The 16,507-nt window shown below is 39.8% G+C and overlaps 2 protein-coding genes across 3 annotated transcripts; both read left to right on the forward strand.

Moving 5' to 3' along the window:
- The first annotated feature begins 48 nt into the window (after positions 1 to 48).
- On the forward strand, positions 49 to 13,429 carry LOC109994549 (limbin). Of its 2 annotated transcripts, none has more exons than XM_065954589.1 (23): positions 49 to 473; positions 1,195 to 1,270; positions 1,566 to 1,747; positions 2,157 to 2,213; positions 2,344 to 2,530; positions 2,657 to 2,757; positions 2,930 to 2,995; positions 3,115 to 3,249; positions 3,440 to 3,579; positions 3,675 to 3,999; positions 4,113 to 4,352; positions 5,156 to 5,370; positions 5,557 to 5,716; positions 5,809 to 5,985; positions 6,113 to 6,405; positions 6,803 to 6,977; positions 7,762 to 7,905; positions 8,138 to 8,365; positions 8,489 to 8,721; positions 8,817 to 8,904; positions 9,004 to 9,179; positions 12,287 to 12,388; positions 12,576 to 13,429. In XM_065954589.1, the coding sequence occupies exons 1-23, from the start codon at positions 312 to 314 to the stop codon at positions 12,976 to 12,978; spliced, it is 4,065 nt and encodes a 1,354-aa protein (XP_065810661.1). In that variant the 5' UTR covers positions 49 to 311; the 3' UTR covers positions 12,979 to 13,429. The 2 variants fall into 2 exon arrangements, with proteins under 2 accessions (XP_065810661.1, XP_020503588.1); XM_020647932.3 differs by having other exon boundaries at positions 5,156 to 5,331.
- Positions 13,430 to 13,575: 146 nt separating this feature from the next.
- LOC109994568 (cytokine-like protein 1) lies at positions 13,576 to 15,966 on the forward strand. The gene is made up of 4 exons (XM_020647972.3): positions 13,576 to 13,917; positions 14,041 to 14,085; positions 14,893 to 15,039; positions 15,146 to 15,966. The coding sequence occupies exons 1-4, from the start codon at positions 13,768 to 13,770 to the stop codon at positions 15,245 to 15,247; spliced, it is 444 nt and encodes a 147-aa protein (XP_020503628.1). The 5' UTR covers positions 13,576 to 13,767; the 3' UTR covers positions 15,248 to 15,966.
- The last annotated feature ends 541 nt before the right edge of the window (positions 15,967 to 16,507 follow it).

The raw sequence follows: 16,507 nt of genomic DNA on the forward strand, positions 1-16,507 counted from the left end.
GGAAGCAGACGTACATTATTCCTAACGTTCCTGAATTAGTTGTTCACTTTTCCAAAGTTTTGGAAATGTTTTCCCGAAGTTGTGCAGCGACGATATTATGGACGTTGAGATGGTTAAATCTTTAAAAACTGCGTGGAGAGTTCAACTTCTGAAATAAAAGAAAACAAGTACGATTATCGTTCGTCAGAGACGCAGCTACAATGGGTGGTTCTCAGGAAATTACTTTTCTTAAGGCGTATTTTAACATTGACAAACAATGCACCCCGTTAGCTAAAGGCTCTCCCTGGTGAGGGTGGCACACCGACCTACGAATGCTTCAGGTACACTTTAACGGGAAGGGGGTCACGATTTGGTTATTTATCTTGAATATCCATGACTACAGTGCTGGACATCAGGCATATTATGACTGTGTATCTCAGGATACATCATGGTACACAACACGACCACCCCTTCCTCTGATGGAGAAACAGGAGGTGAGTAAAAATATTTCCGTCTGCCAAAGGTGGTCCTTTATGAGGGACAAAAAATGACTGAAGTATAAATCAATAAATAATTAAATAAATGCAACAATTCATATAAAAATTAATATGTAAATAAATATATTTATTTATGTATTTATGTATTTCTGTGTCCATGTTGTACAAGGAAAAGTAAATATATAAATTAAGTGGGCCGTCCTAACATTACTGAAGTAAGATTGATCAATTTTGAAAAACAGACAGAAGCAAATTAAAATTTCCTCTTACGACCTGGACACATAAATAAATAGATTTGTAAATGTAAAAATACGGAAATAAATTAATAACTCAATTAATGTGGAAATGTATGCATTGATACATATATAACTGTAGAAATACGCTAATAAATGAATAAATACATGTAAAAATATATAAATAGCCTTTTTCATTAACAAAGTGTATTCATTATTTATTCATTGATGTATTGTTTTCAGCATTTATATATTTATTTATATATTTATTCATGCATTTATTTATTTATACATTATTGTATGCATTTCTCCCAACATTTATTTATTTATACTTTAGTCATTTTTTGTCCCTTATAGTCCCTCACATTAAAAGCCTAGGAATCACTGTCTTTAGACTTTCATTAGGTATTGGTCATTTTAAATTTGGTAAATAAAAAGTTGTAATATGAAATTTGCAATGCTTAATGCCCATTTCCCCTTGTTAGAGCTTCTCCAGGATCCATGTAAAACAAGATGACTCTGCCAGGAAATTAAAAGAAATGGCATTGCTTAGAATAAATGGTTTGTCCTTTTCTTTTTATATCAATGATAAACTTGGAACAATAAAACTGAAAGCTCAGTACTGGCTAATTATTCGGCTGTTTTAATGTTGTGTGTGTACAAATGATTATGTGAAGAATTTCACAATGTATGATAACACATGATAATAACATATGATATTCATACTGTTATATTAACAGCATGTTGTGCATTGGTCAATTTATAAAACCTTATTATTAGGTATTCATGTCAATATTCATTTAGTCATGATCAATCTAAACATTTGTACATTTAATGCCATAATCTAACCTGACAGGTACGTTGGAATTCAACTGGCCGCTGTCGTTTTCCTCAGAGGGTCCACTCTCCTCGTCAGCTCCTGCTGGCCCATGGGGACACTCCTTTTACTCCTCATTTACCTACTTGTCAAACATGTTGCACTTCAGGAGCAAAAGAAGCACACTCACCAGAATTAACCCAGGGCACACTCTGCCTCAGGTGTGTTTCTATAAAGTCTTTTGATTGCTTTGGTATTTGTCCAAACTTAATGAGATTGTTTATTTTTTCTACAAACTTGTATGTGTAGTGTTTGTTAGGACATAAAGCTCTGAACAGATCAACCATGTAGTAGAAACATTTCATTTCATTTTTTAAATTTGTTCCGTACATGTCAAAATAAAAATAAAAAAACAATTCACACTTTATCCCATGTACGGAAAGTAGCAGGGAGAAGAATATATTTACTTACGGCACTTGTTTTGCCTGCCCCTTACTCAAAAAGCATACAATAAATGTCTGGATGGTCTGTCCAAATTACAATCAATGAATGAATATCATGCCAACATGATATTTTACCTAATATTGTTTTAAGATGATGGAATGTCTCATTCCCTTTATGTTTCTGCAGGTTCAGAGTGCAGCACCTCCATCTACATTTGGGGTCAAATTCCACAAGTGTGCACAGGTTTGTAAAGAAACTTGTGTCAGAAGATGAAAATTGTTCTTTCTAAATTTAAATGTATGGAACTGTAAATCAACACATTGGAGATTATCCAGTGATTCATACTCTTATTACACCAACATATGTTCCTCAGGTGAAGCTCAACACTGATCCACCTCAGCTGACATTCTTCCTCCTAATTCACAACCTGGGCCAAGCTGGGGGCACCAACTTGTCTCAGGTGGCTATCAGGGACTCCATCTCTGGAATAGCAGCCCTAAAAACTGAAGGCAGAGTGGTGGAAAGAGGCTACCAGACATTTGCCATCGATACTCTGTCTGGTAAGTGTGGGAGTTCATTTTATGTTTATAATCCTACAAAACATTTCTTCAAAAATGTGTAAGTGTTTTAATTTTCTGCATGCTGCATCCACACTCAATAACAGAATATACTTTTTACCTCTTCAGCTGGATCCAAAGTAATAGTCAATTATACAGCTAACATAAGGAGTCATAAGAGTGAAGTCCTGGATCTTCCAGCTTTTCTCACCTTCTCTAATGCCTCACAGGTATTGTTTTTTCTCTCCAGCTACATTCTGCTGTTTTAACCTTAAAAAGTATTCTCCCAAACTTGAAACTTTTTGTTTCAACAAAATCTGTTATTCATTTTCACCATTTCAATGTTTAAAGTTCAATCACAGCATCGTGTTCTAACCCAGAGTTTTGTTCTCGTCTCCACAGAATGACGTCAGTATGTTCGGTCCTTTAACAGCTAATCTGACCTTGAGGGTGAATTCCACCAACAGAGTGAGTTGAGGACCATTCACCTTCAGCTTAGTGCCCTGCATGTTTTCTTATTGGTTTTCACATTTTTGTTCTCAAAATGATTTTGATAAATAGTGCGATGTGTTTGTCCACAATTTCAGATTTTTCCAAACCATGGGGTCCATTTTGCTGGATTCGTTGTGGGCTTATTTGTAACGTTGATGCTGCTGTCAGTGGGATTACTGGCCATCAACTTGATAGGTCCAAGAACCAGACTGAACCTTCTTCAGCAAAGGGTATCACAGATTGTCTTTCTCTTTATTTGAATGACCAAGTCAAAAAGCACTGATCTGTTAGATACGATAAGAGTTATTATTTTATTGATATTTTAATCAAAGGAGTTCAGTGTATTTTGCTCTTTTTTACATCATTAAAGGTTTAGTTCATGATCTGTGTACAAAATGCAAACATGTTTTCTTACTTCAGAGAAACAGAGGTGATTCAGACCCAGAGTATGCAGACTGCAACATGAGTGAGAGCGTAAAAGATGAGGCAACATTTGAAGACAAGGTGGTGGACATCATGGTTCTAGAGGATCCCCAGAACATGTACCAAGCTTTGGAGAAGTGAGTAGAGTTGTCAAAGTGGATTAAGATAAGTCTCTATTAGGCTCAATTAACTTTAATGTAACATAAACGTTCACTCTACAATTCTCTCTAAGCCTTGAAATGTCTACGCTGCTGCATGCCACCAATAACCTGGAGAACACCCGGATTCAGATCTACAAGGATGTGATGTCCTCGCTGCTGAGCAGCTTACGGTGCAAAGGCCAGGCCAGCACCCAGGCCCAGCAGAGGCTGCTCAGTGTTCTTCACGGGCAGCTGCTAGGCATGGAGGGTCGGCTGAAGGAGGAGCGAGGGGCCCGCATGGCTGCTCTGGCTGGCCGGTGCAACCTGGAGACTCGGGAAGAAATGGAGGCAGAGCACTGCAGAGAAGCTGCTGAGAAGACCCAGGCCAAGCTGCTGTGTCATCATGCAGACCAACAGGTTATAAGAATCAACTGTTTCAAAAGTTGGCTTGGTTTTTATTCTTTTGATACTTGAGCTAAAAACGTTTTAGAGTAGCCTTTACTTCAAACACCACTACATTCCGTCACTAGGAACTCCTCCGCTGCAGCGTCCTCCTTGAGAAGCTGCACAAGCTGAGCCAGAATCAGCTCCAGCGTATCCTGTTGGTCCGACACGAGGAAGCTTCAGCCAAGGTCCAGAGGCAGATCATTGAGTGGCGTCGGGTCGAGCTGCACAAGATTTTCTCCGAGGAGCTGGAGGAGGCCACCAGGATGGGCGAACTGGAGAAGAGTACAACCAAGAGTCTTCAGCATGATTACTTCACCTGTCAAGTAAGTGAAAAATATAGTGTCAGAGTACTGAGTTTACTATTTAAATGTTGAACTAATTCATGTTCTACCAGATTTATCTGGAATGCTGAATGTTAACTCATGAGATTTAAATGATCCATGACAGTGTTTACAGCCACAAATGTATACTTTTGGACTGTTTAAAAAAAAGAAAGATATATTTTAAAAACATCTATCTTGTGGACAGTCATCCCTTGCTCTGTACTACTCTAGATAGTGCTGCGAGTAGCATTTGTATGAGAGAGAGGACGATGTCTGCTGTTACGTTTCACTTTAGATGTAAAGATTGGAGTATGATGTCACAAGTTACATTTAAATGTTTTAATGCTGTTATTTGATCATTTTGTGCATCTGGTTACCGCGGATGTTATGCTGCACTCTCTAAATTTGACTGCGTTATCAACAACAGCCTTTCCACACAGGCGGCTCCCCTGTTTTTATGACGTAATCACAAGTGAAACTTTTAAAGCTGGAGTTGTGTTGTTTCTGCAACTTTTATGAAAAGTACTTAATTCCAACCCCTAACATCTTAATCAAGATTACAGTAAAACATATTTTTCTAATGTACACTTTTGCTTGAATGCTAAAGCACTTTATAAACCTTAAAAAAATCAAATAAGATCACTTATTCACTGCATGCTCGTGTTTATTTATTTTGCCATTATTACAAGTGCATAAATTTTTTATTTAATAGCATTATCCAACAGGTTGTTGCTGAAGCAAAACATAAAAAAAATAAAATAATGAGATTTGATATGAGATGTGTCCTTTCCTTTTTTGTCCAGGATCAGCTAGAGGAGGTGCTAGATGTTGTCCTTGCTAACCAGCGCTATGTGCTGTCTGAGCGTCATGCACAGAGGAAGTTCTTAGTGCACAGCCTTCACAGCCTCAACAGCCTGATTTCTGACGCCTTCTCCAGCACCTCCAGCAGTTTGGACAGCTGGTTCACTCACATCAGGAGGTCAGGGCCCATCGTAGTTACCAGCAGTGACATCACGTGGTTGGTTACCATCCATCAATAGTTGTGCTAACGTAGCACAATAAACTTCTACAGAAGTGTGAACATGTTAAAAAGTGAATCTGTTTTTGTAGTATTGAACAGAAAGTAACACCAAACAGAAGTTTTTTCACTAGCTCTACCTGTAGGGCAGCCTCTTCCAATGTCTTACCTACATCTCTCCACCAGGGGGAGCATTGTGCCTGCAGAGCAGATAGAGCAGCTACAGGAGAAGTCCCAGAAGGAGCTGGTGATGGTGAGGAAGAGAGTGGATGAGGCACTGAGTCAGGAGAGGGGAGCCATGCGCTGTGGACTGATTAAGAAGAGACGGGAGCTCATCTCTGACATGGTGAGGAGATCATACATGTTGAGGCTTTTATTCCAAACACCTGCATTAGATTAAAAAAAAATAATAATTCAATTTCACTTGGCTTTCTCCAGCTGCGGGTTCACAAACAGAGACAGAAGGATCTGTCAGGTCTTTCTAAAGGTCTGGAGGGAATGATAGATGTAGCTCAGCACCTGCACTGTTGGCAGAACTTACTGACAGCTCAGGGTCTGGAGCTGGCAGAGCTCATCAACAACCTGGATGAGGAGGCCGCTGCTGACATCCGCAAGGTGACACTGACAGTACACTTCAGGCACATTGATGACCTAATTCAAAAGAAATACATTCAAAACACATACAAATAAACCTCTCAGTTGTAGAGTTTAATTTGCTCCATGTTTTAATCCTGTCCAATAGGTGACCATGCGTGTGATCCAGGGCTCCATAACAGATCTCAAAGCTATCCAGCCCTCTGCTAACCAGGCCGTGCTAACACTGTTGTCCACAGGAGCGCAGCGCTCCCTTCTGCAGATAGAACCAGAGGCAGGACAAGGAACAAGTGGTCTCCTGCAGGGTCAAGAAAAGTTGCACCAGGAAGGAAAGGCAGCTTTACACACTCTAAGAAACACCAGGGAGGCTCTGAGGGAAGCCATGGAGAGAGAGCTGCAGGAGCAGAAAGAGCTCAGGGAAAACTTCAGAGCTTTCTTTAGGTAAGTGTAAAGATGACATCGGCCCTTTTATTTATGAGTATTCATACAAATGAATGTTTGTGTTTTCCCTATTGGTCAGGTTCTCTCTTGGAGAGGTAGATAGATTATACAAATAAATGAATGTATTTATTTAGAACAAGCTCCTACTGGATAATATGAAACTTGTTTTTTTACATTTGGTTTCACATGATTTGCACACTTTAGATGGAGTTTCAGATAGTAATCAAAAGGTCAGACACCAGACTATTCCTCCCACAGCACATTTCCCACAAATAATAATTTTACTATCCTGCATTGTTGTTTCACATTTTTAACTCACAAAAGAAACTCAGCCATCAAAGGTCAAAGGTCAAACCCCAGTGTTTTTAACTGCTAGTCGTTTCTCCCTATGTTTCAGTTGTTTATGTTCATCCCAGTTGACACTTTCTGAAGATGAACGTCTCAGGATGAAACTGGAGTTTCAGAAGTGTCTGTCTGTGATGGACCGCAGCCTGGTGCTGCCCCACGCCGTCTCCAGGACCAAACTGCACACCGCTCTGGCAGCTCAGAGAATGGAAAGCGAGCAACAGATGGTGAACACAGAATCACATGTCATTTTATTCAATTGTTCAATTTTTTTTTTTTTAAACTCTGCATTTAGGATTAGAGCATTGCTTACTTTGGCTACAGCTGGAAGAACCTACTTAAAGTTACAGTGGCAAAGGCTTGGACGGTAAATTACTACATTGTTTTTGTCAAATATTCATGGCGTCTGTTTTTCTGCTTAATGCATTTGGAACTCTGTCAGTGTAGTAAAAGGTAAAGATTATGAGTTTTCTGTTTGAATGACCAGTCAAATTAAATTATAAAAAATTGTCTTATGGTTTTTGAAATTACATTTTCAGCTGACCTATGTATTGTAAAATGTAGAAGGAAAAAAAACAATCATTTTCACCATGCACATTATTTAGTTTGTTTTTTGTTTAGCTTAAGAGCTAAATGACATGATTAAAAATGTTCCCTTGTATTCTTCCTTTATTCAGGGAATGACGTTTCTATACCCACATCTGTCTTATTCTGATGATGTAAATACTGTTTTGTTTAAAAATGATTCTGAGGATCATTTAAAGGACGAAGCCCATGTGCATCAAGCAACAGCAGCAGATTGAGTTAATGGTGCACTTCAATGCTTTTTATGTGAAAAGAACTGGAGCTACCACAAGGTCAAACTACACCACAAACATTCTCATTTCGACTGGATGAATGCACATTGTTATTGAGAAATACAAAACGATTCCTCAGAGTGGTTCCAGTTATGCATAGGGTCATTTTCAGGCTCATTTCCCAACCACCTTATGGTTATTGTGGTTTTTGCAGACGAGTATGCAATCCAGGGGGAAAACCAGCGAGGCCAGACAGAAAACAGACACATCTGACCTACAGCTTTTCCAGAAAAGGCTCGAGGAGCGGATCGAACTGTTCGAGAAGGAGAAGGAGATGGAGGATGGTGTCATGAAAAAGGTTCAGCTGTTGTCCTATTTGTTTTGATTTCGTATAAACTTCACTCAAAGGAATTTGTCAGTATACAACATTTTTTAAATGAAAAAAGGGACAATTCATCCTATATGATGTCAAACTCTCTGTCTCTCAGGGGACGCTTTACCCCTTTAGAGTAACATTTCCAAGTGCACACAAGGGAGAGGGGGGTCATACAATATACTGTAAGTGAAACCATAATTTCTCCTCATGGCAGGTGACAGAAGGGATGCAGAGTGAGAGAGAGGATGAGCTGCGCTCTCAGGCCGACAGTCTGGCAATGCAGATGGCAACAATCCACTACCAGAAGGCTGAGAGGAGAACCAAAGTGTTGGAGACATCCAGAGCAATACTCACTCTGCACAGCCTGCTCATCCAGCAGATCAGAGAGAGAAAGAGCCCAGAAAGACAGGAGATGGCCCAGAGTATACAGAGCCACTGCTTGGTAGGCAAAGCTTGACTCTTTAGTTGTAGATTACACAGTCGGAGGACTGCTCATGATCGCCTGCTTTGTCACTTTAGCGCTGAACTTTGTAGATATTAGAGTTTCATTTGATTCTCGCCGCAGGGCCTAGAAGAGGCAGAACAGCAGCATCAGAAGGAGAAAGCAGAGCTGGACAGCCGGAAAATGTGCACGTCCAAAATGGAGTCAAATGCAACACAAAGTGAGAACTTTGGCGAGGGAGAGGAGGAGAGCGAGGAGGAGAGACTTTTCCAGCTGCAGCAGGACTGCAGGATGTCGTCCATTCTTGAGGGGGCGCTCTACAAGTGTGAAGAGGTCAACACAGTGTTGGCTGAGAGGTGAGCTGGAATGTCACCTCAGGAGTAAAGAGGAATTCTGTGGCTCCACAGAGGCCAATAAATGTTACAGTGTTGAAACGCTCTGGTGTTTTTAGGTTGAAAGAAATGACTGCCAACAATCAAGCCGTAGAATATTTGAAAGAACAAATGGAGCTCAGGAGACTTTATGCAAACTGTGACCAGGTCTGTGATATTTGCAGTTCTATATTTAATCTAACGGTAAAGCCAGGATAAGAAGAACACTGTACTGAAGGTAGCTCTGTGTCATGCTCTTCATCACAGGATCTGGATTTTGCGTCTCAGCTGGTGAAGCAGAGTCAAGTTTCTCCTGAAGTTCTCCTGGAGGCCCTGCGACTCCTCCTCCCCACCCTGCCTGAAAGTGAACTCCTCTCCATCACAGACGCCCTCTGCCCCAAACAGCACCCCGTCTCTGCATCTGCACAGCTGGAACACACAGGGTAAGAACCAGGTTTACTTCATTATTACACGTCTTTATTAAGACTTGTGTTAATCAGTGTAGTGATACAACATAAAACTCAAAGTACTTGGTCTTTTTCGATTCTCTGATTTTAGTTAGCGTACGTTAGCACGTTAGCACAAAGATACACCGGGTATTTCATATTGAGATGTATTTGTTCTGCCTGTTTGATATTTGACAATGCTACATCATTAGAAAGAGTAGATAGAATATCTTCAGAGAAATAGACTCGTAGTTCATTGGCCGATTAAAGTCTGTGAAGTGACGACACGTCATTTGTTGCCTACAGATTTCTTCGCCAACCATTCCTGTCCTTTGGTTGCAATTAGTGGCAGACATGTTTGACATTTAGAAAAAGATGCACCTCAAAATAAATGAATCTGTAAGATTTGAAGCATTTGTGGTTGGGTAAGATGAATAACATGAAGGTGGATGAACAAGTAACCACTAGTCCTTTCCACATGGCTGTTCTGAAACAGCACCACCGTCATGAATACTTTTCTACTTACACATTGTATCTGCAACAGTGTTATATGTGCGTCCCAGTGTGTGGTTTTAACACCAACCCCTCCATATGTTGCACAATGCAGAAGAGGCATAAATATCCTGCCTGGATCCAGCAATATGGAAGCAATAACAGACTTGTTGGATTGATCTGTGAAAAACATGACAGCAGCTGAGGATGGACACGTTACCCCAATACACTTTAGATCCAAGTCCTGTGAAATATCAGAAAAGCAGAACTACTTTTTTTCTGTAACTGTAGCAGAGCCAGTAGACTCTTATATCTCACATTTTCATTATTTGTCTGACCTGTAGCATGCTGCTCTTAATGACTAAAGACACAAGTTAGAAAGAGTACACGCAGTGAAAGGCCAGTTTACACCCCGAGAACCTAACAAAAAAAAAACAGAGGAAAAAAAGCAAAGACCAAAAGCTTTCAAAAGCTTCACTGTAAACATTTTACTGCATGTCATAAAACTCTTTTCTTATGTGTGCTTCACTTTACTATTTGGACTATTACAACATGATAATAAGTATCAAAACAAAAACTCTGACTGCAATGAGCAGATTGTCTGTCCCTCATGAAGCACTTTATTTGTATATCAAATTACTCTTCTTCATACAAAAAACTGTCACTCTCTCCCAACATGCAAACTTAGCTTTGAGTTTGCGTTTTCAACTCGTGTTCATGAGCCAACAAAAGCTTTCGGTCATGCACTAGTTCCTCTTATTTTCCTTCCATTCCATCTTTACAAATTAAGTATAGTGCAAACTGTTTCAACCCGAGTCCTCAGCCAGAGTCTCTGTGGTTCTGTGGTTTGAGAGAGTGAAGTCACTGATTAAATGTATGTGGCGTTCAAACACAGCAGCTGGTTGTAACAGACGTAACTCGGAGCATTGTCTTCAATTTGAAGAACAAATAAAATACTGTTTAGGTCCTTTTCCCCGAGCCAAGATCCAGAGATAACTGATTTTACTCATCTCCTAATTTCCTTCTTTTCCTGAAACACTGGAACATGTCGGGCCCCCGCTGAGTTTGGATTTCTTTACTGATGAATAATGTCTATTTGGATCGCAGCTGTCTGGCCAAAGGACAAGGAGTGAAAATGCTCTGATCGGAACAATATGTGAAACGTTTTAGTTTCTGTTCTTTGTACGTTTTTTTTGGTTTCGGCTGTTTGTTTGCAGAATAAAGAGAACACTTCTACAACTAAACCATATGGATTTAAGTGAACAATAAGAAGGGAACAGATGCCGTGAAGTCTTTAATGGAAAAGGAGCTGAGAGTTGTTGATCCGACCTGGATTTCAGATTCTTTAAGGTTCTTCTGAGCAGATCTCTTTATTCAGAGAAAAACAGTTGTCTATAGTGAAACACACAATACATCAGAAAACAGGGTTCAAACAGATATGAGTCTTTTTTTAATTGGTCTGTGTTTGAGTAATTCAGTTTCTATCTTATCTCTATTGAGTGAAGAAGAAGAAAAAAGGTTCCCGGACTAAGACTTGTCAGTATGTGGTCAGAGGTAGCTTCTCTAACATCTGTTCCAAATGTTATCAAACAGCTGTAACTAATACTACAGATGTGACATTGGGTGGAATGAAATGATATCTTTAACCTTCTGGGGAAAAAAGACTTGTCTTATTTATTTATTATGAATATTTTAATGAATACATTGATGTTTTTCTTTATTTAAAAATGCCCCAAAAACAAGACTTAATAACCAGGTGCTCACAATGTTCTGTTTATCCTGTCCATCAAACCTTAATTCTTTGTTTATGGGATGATATCAAATATAAAAATCTCCTATAAAAAAACATCCTTGTTATATTACATATTATATAGGTGTTTTCTTTTTTATTAATATGACAGGCATAACATGACTACTTAAAAAGAGACCAAAGACATCAACAACCATAACAACATGAAACAAAACCATTCAAATGTGTGACTAAAACAGATCGTTAAAGCGTTGCATGATCACATGTAAAGGATGTCAGAGGGAGTGCAGAGAACAAAGTGCCTACTGTATAATCAGAGCTTGTTAAGCTGCTAAATGCTGAGTGAAGTATGTGATGCCTCTTTTTGTCCTCGTCTTTTGTACCACGCAGCATTCAGCTGCTTAACAAGCTCCTGTGAGGAGTGTTGAGCTGGTTATGAAACATTCATTCATTCAACCTTTATTTATACTCCAGAGATCGTTGAGGGGCAACTCTCCTCTCCAATGACATGGAGTTTTCAAACAAAAAACATTACTTACACATGTACACTACAAAGTCAGAAAAGAGGTGAGAGGTGCAGTACTGCTTTATCCAAAGGGGGCACCAAAATCAAACCGAAACCAACCTTAAGTTCCTCACAGTAGCTTTAAAGACTGAGAGTTCATGTTTTTATCTCTTTTACCTTCATGCCAAAGATAGAAGAAGAAAAAAAAAAAAAAAAGATCTCCTCCTAATGAAAGTTTGTCACAGTGTATCCGATGGCCCGGCATCCCTGACCATTTTTCAATCAAAGCCAATTGTTGTCTGCAGAGATTGTATCACAGTAACAAGCTTCATAATGGACTGATGACTTTTTGTGCAGGTGTGTCGGGGGGTCACACAGACTTCTTCCTGTCAAACTGAGAGAAGACGTGGTGCATCAAAATATGCTAAATATGCCGACCTGCACTGCAGAAGAAGAGAGGTAAGTTCAACACATGTCTGTGTTTTTCACACTCATTTGTAGCTCAGCTGTCAGATCCCTTATAATGGTGTGTAATACGCCTGTCATGAATTACACGGCTGGGCTGCAGTGACCACATTCATGAGGTAAGCACTGTTACACTCCAAACCAAACTAACAACAGCTCCTTTGTGCTCCCATTCTCACAGACTCCAGGAAAAGAGGCGAAATCTGGTGGACAAACTGCTCCCCAGGTCCCTTCACTCTCCTCCAAGAGATGTAGCACCTCTGCTGCTTAAAGAGAACGGAAAGGAGGACAGTCTTCATGAAGCACAGCAGCCTGTTTATAAACCCCCTATGTCTGAAGAGGCGGTCATACATCAGCATGGTGACACTGCAGCACGGAGGGTTTTGGACAGTGAGAGCGAAACAACACACCACGCAGCAGAGGGAGACATGATGCCACTGAACCTCCCCGCTGCAGGAGAAAGATTGTTTGTGTTTCGAGACCCACCGGAGTCAAGTGACCACGCGGGTGCACCTTCAAGAAAACGGAAAAGAAATTTCCTCAACTTTAAGAGAGGCTCTGTGGCTCCATCAAGCCTACCTTAAGTCTTAAAAACATTGTCCTTTCCCAGCATTTTTTTAAGGATGGTATGACATTGATATATGATAATAAATTAACCAATAGCTTTGCTGTTTAGAAAAAGAAAATTCTGGATGTGTGTGGAATCTGGTTCTGTTTTTTTTATGTAAAGGCAGCTGACTTCAACTCTTAAGATTGGTTTATCTGTTTATTCCTAAACACTATAAACACAGAGTATATTTCTAAGGACATGAACTCTGATTTATGGAGGAGGTAGACTTTACAGAAACACCAACTAATATGTTATTATTAGTCATGTTCACAACCACCAAATGTGAGGAAGTTACTGATAGTTGTGGTTTGAGTTGAGAATTAAACACGGTACAGCACTCAGGATACACAGGTACTAAAAATAGGATTCCTTTCTGTGACGCAGTTTGAACACATTTTAATAAACATTTGTTACGCTCCTGGAAACTCTTTGATCATTTGTTCATACTGATTTATGTTTTATGAAATGACATGCCAGAACACTGATTGTTTTCCAGTGTAATGACCTGTAGAAGATCTATTATCTCTGGTATTTGGGAGCTCACAGGAACAGAGTGATTTGCTCTCTAACACTCAGCGCACCCAGGTTGTTTTCTTCACCCTCGCTGCGCTTCCACGTCATCGTCTATCGGGTTTCTTTTTTTTTTTTCTTTCTACCACTACTCATAAAAAGTGCTGCTTAGTCGTCGTCTGTAATATTTGAGCCCCCCTGTTGACAGTCCCAGCAGCTCGACGCGGGTCCTGAGCTGCAGATTCTCTCCGACATGAGGCTGGGACTCTCCTCTCTCCTGTGTTTCTTCTTCAGCTTCGTGTGGCTGTCGGAGTGCGCTCCTCCGACCTGCTACTCCCGAACTCTGGGCCTGAGCAAAGAAGTCATGACCCTGCTGGATAAGATACACACATACCATCGCACGGTGAGACATAAGAAGCCCAATGATTTGTGTTAGACTCTGCTGACAAAGACTGTGTGGACTTGTGTAGTCCGGCGCCCCTGTGCTATGTGCCCTTAATGATGATGATGTTTTCTTTGTTTGCAGAAACAGTGTGCTGAGGTTCTGCCAACGATCTTCCTCGATGTGCATGTAAGTAAAAAAAAAACAATGTAGATTACTGAAGCCTGCACGATATGAGAAACACTGCGATGCGGGGTAACATCAATATTTTAGAAATAATATATGAAGTGTACGGAAGCAGACAAGTGCATTTTAACTAGAACTGGCAGGATGTATGTAATGTTATTCATGTTTTCCCGATCCAAAAAGCATGATTTACCACTTTATAGGCTAAACTGGCACCAACTAACTGATGACTAGCACATCTTCATGTGACTGCATCAAATGGTATAAAGCATGGCCATTCTACACATGCTGAGTGACAAAGCATGGCTGGATATAGAATCATTCTTATTGCTATGAGTTCCTTTCCAAATGCTCATATCGCCATAACAATGACATTGTGGTTTTTAGTTTAGCCCTGCTGTACTGTCATGTATATGACGTGCAGGAAGAGTTGCTTAAAGGGGGTCGTAGTATTTTTCGCACATCACTTTTTTCATGACCTGGAGGTTTAACCCCTTCAGTGACAGGACAGAAGAAAGTGTTCTATATCTCTTCTAAAGTCTCCTCACATATTGATGAACAGCAGCCAATTGTCTTCAACTGAAAGACAACAGAAAACAGTCGCAGTCAAGATTTATGGGTTACATTTCTGTAACACAATCTTCCCTACATTTGGTCAACAATATATGTTTAAGGTTTAAAGTGTTGAAAAGACAATTGACCTGTTTGTCATAATGATGATTTGCTAAATACTGATGTGAAATAACAATATCTCTAATAAGACCTGATAAGAAGTGGAGCGGCTCATTCTGTCTGCTTCTGTCTGTCTAGAATTCATGTGTCACCACTAAACTCCGGGACTTTCTCTACGTGGTCCTAAACCATCCGAGCCAGTACTGCAGAGAGCGTCCAAGAATGGTGCTCTTGAAACGTAAAATTCAGAACTTGTACAACATCATCACCAGAATGTGTTACAGGGTAAGAACACCCCGAAACAACAGCTGCATTTTTCACCTGAAGATTTTTTGTTTTCAAGCTCTTGAGTCTGAGCCACGTGTGTGTTTTTGTGTTTGATCCTTTGCAGGACTTGGTGTTTTTCACAGACGACTGTGAGGCGATTGACACTGGACACAGCAGCCCTCACTACGCAGAGGACAGACTTCAGCTGCTACAGGAGGAGAGATGAGCAGACGTACATTCCTTTACCAAAACACACTAGCAGTATAGTAGTTTAGTAAAGCAAGTGCAATATAAACCCCGATGTGCACTGCATTGGATTAGCATTATTAGCCAAACACACAGTGCTGTTGGAGCATTGTACCTAGTTGGCGCTGCTGTAGCTGCACACTCATGTTAGCGGACATGTGTGGCTACATTCCAGCAAAGGAGTGCAGAACTTTCCACAGGAAATTTGCTGAATGCCAACCATGCCGATGAAAACCCTGAAATAATAAACCAATAAGAGATGCTTGTGAGTGGGCTTAACTGCTGCTTACTTACCAGAACTGATCAAAGCTCAGTGTGCCATTAAGAGAAATATGTTGTGTTGCCGTAACCCTTACTCTGACTAACATGTCTTAAAGAGGCATTATGCAGCTTTTTGCAAACATTAAAAGGGTTGAACATGGTGGGTTCAAAACGTTACATAAGGACTAAATGTCATAGGTACATGCTTGTGTACTGTGCTCCTTTCACAATTTTCTCTTATAGATTTTGTTTTCCTGTTCTATATCGCAGGACTAACAACTTAAGTGCTGCTAATTCTGAAGCTGAGCATAAGAAAAACTTTCAAGTTCTGTGACAGGATGGATATCAAATTATAGAGGCCTGACTGTAGTGGACATACGAAAGTTTTCTGTTTTTATCTTTTTCATCATATTTTGTAATAAACGTCATCTTTATGTATCAGTGTGTATTTTTTGTATCAGAAAAAGAGTTATTTCTTAATTACAAATCAAATACAGTGAGGAATTGAGCCAATTGAAAAGGTGTGGGCTGAATCTCTTATTGTGCCTGAACTGTATACCCTTTTTACAGATCATATTCAGCTATGCAGCCATTACACTACTAAAGGTCACAACATAACAATTCAAAACAAACAAAAACAAAGTAAGAATCCAAATTTCTTTCAGTCAGAAAGTAACAATCAACATCTGTCATCCAGGACTCAAACACTTGTATTTCAAGAAGCCATTGTCTAGAAACAAAAGTTCAAAAGCGTTATCTTTGTTAGAGGAGAAACAAATGAATGTTTGTGTCTTAAAATGAACTCAGATGAACTATCAGTGACTGAGCTGCAGCATCTTCTACATGTAGTCATCTTTATGATATAAGATAAATACTACAACTACAGCACATCCGAATAGTTGAGTATTTACATATCAGAAGACAGAGGATGACTCATGAAACATATAAGATAAAAACTCAGCTTTACTTTGGTGTTGTA

The sequence above is a fragment of the Labrus bergylta genome, chromosome 5 (assembly GCF_963930695.1).
Source record: "Labrus bergylta chromosome 5, fLabBer1.1, whole genome shotgun sequence".
In the NCBI taxonomy this organism is placed as follows: Eukaryota; Metazoa; Chordata; class Actinopteri; order Labriformes; family Labridae; genus Labrus; species Labrus bergylta.

What these genes read in the sequence shown, in the direction of transcription:
- LOC109994568 (XM_020647972.3), top strand. Translation starts at nt 13,768, where the DNA reads ATGAGGCTGGGACTCTCCTCTCTCCTGTGTTTCTTCTTCAGCTTCGTG. An exon ending in TACACACATACCATCGCACG is followed by an intron (nt 13,918 to 14,040) that starts GTGAGACATAAG and finishes CTTTGTTTGCAG; the next exon opens with AAACAGTGTGCTGAGGTTCT. An exon ending in CGATCTTCCTCGATGTGCAT is followed by an intron (nt 14,086 to 14,892) that starts GTAAGTAAAAAA and finishes CTGTCTGTCTAG; the next exon opens with AATTCATGTGTCACCACTAA.
- LOC109994549 (XM_065954589.1), top strand. Translation starts at nt 312, where the DNA reads ATGCTTCAGGTACACTTTAACGGGAAGGGGGTCACGATTTGGTTATTT. An exon ending in CAGGGCACACTCTGCCTCAG is followed by an intron (nt 1,748 to 2,156) that starts GTGTGTTTCTAT and finishes ATGTTTCTGCAG; the next exon opens with GTTCAGAGTGCAGCACCTCC. An exon ending in TGGAAAGCGAGCAACAGATG is followed by an intron (nt 6,978 to 7,761) that starts GTGAACACAGAA and finishes TGGTTTTTGCAG; the next exon opens with ACGAGTATGCAATCCAGGGG.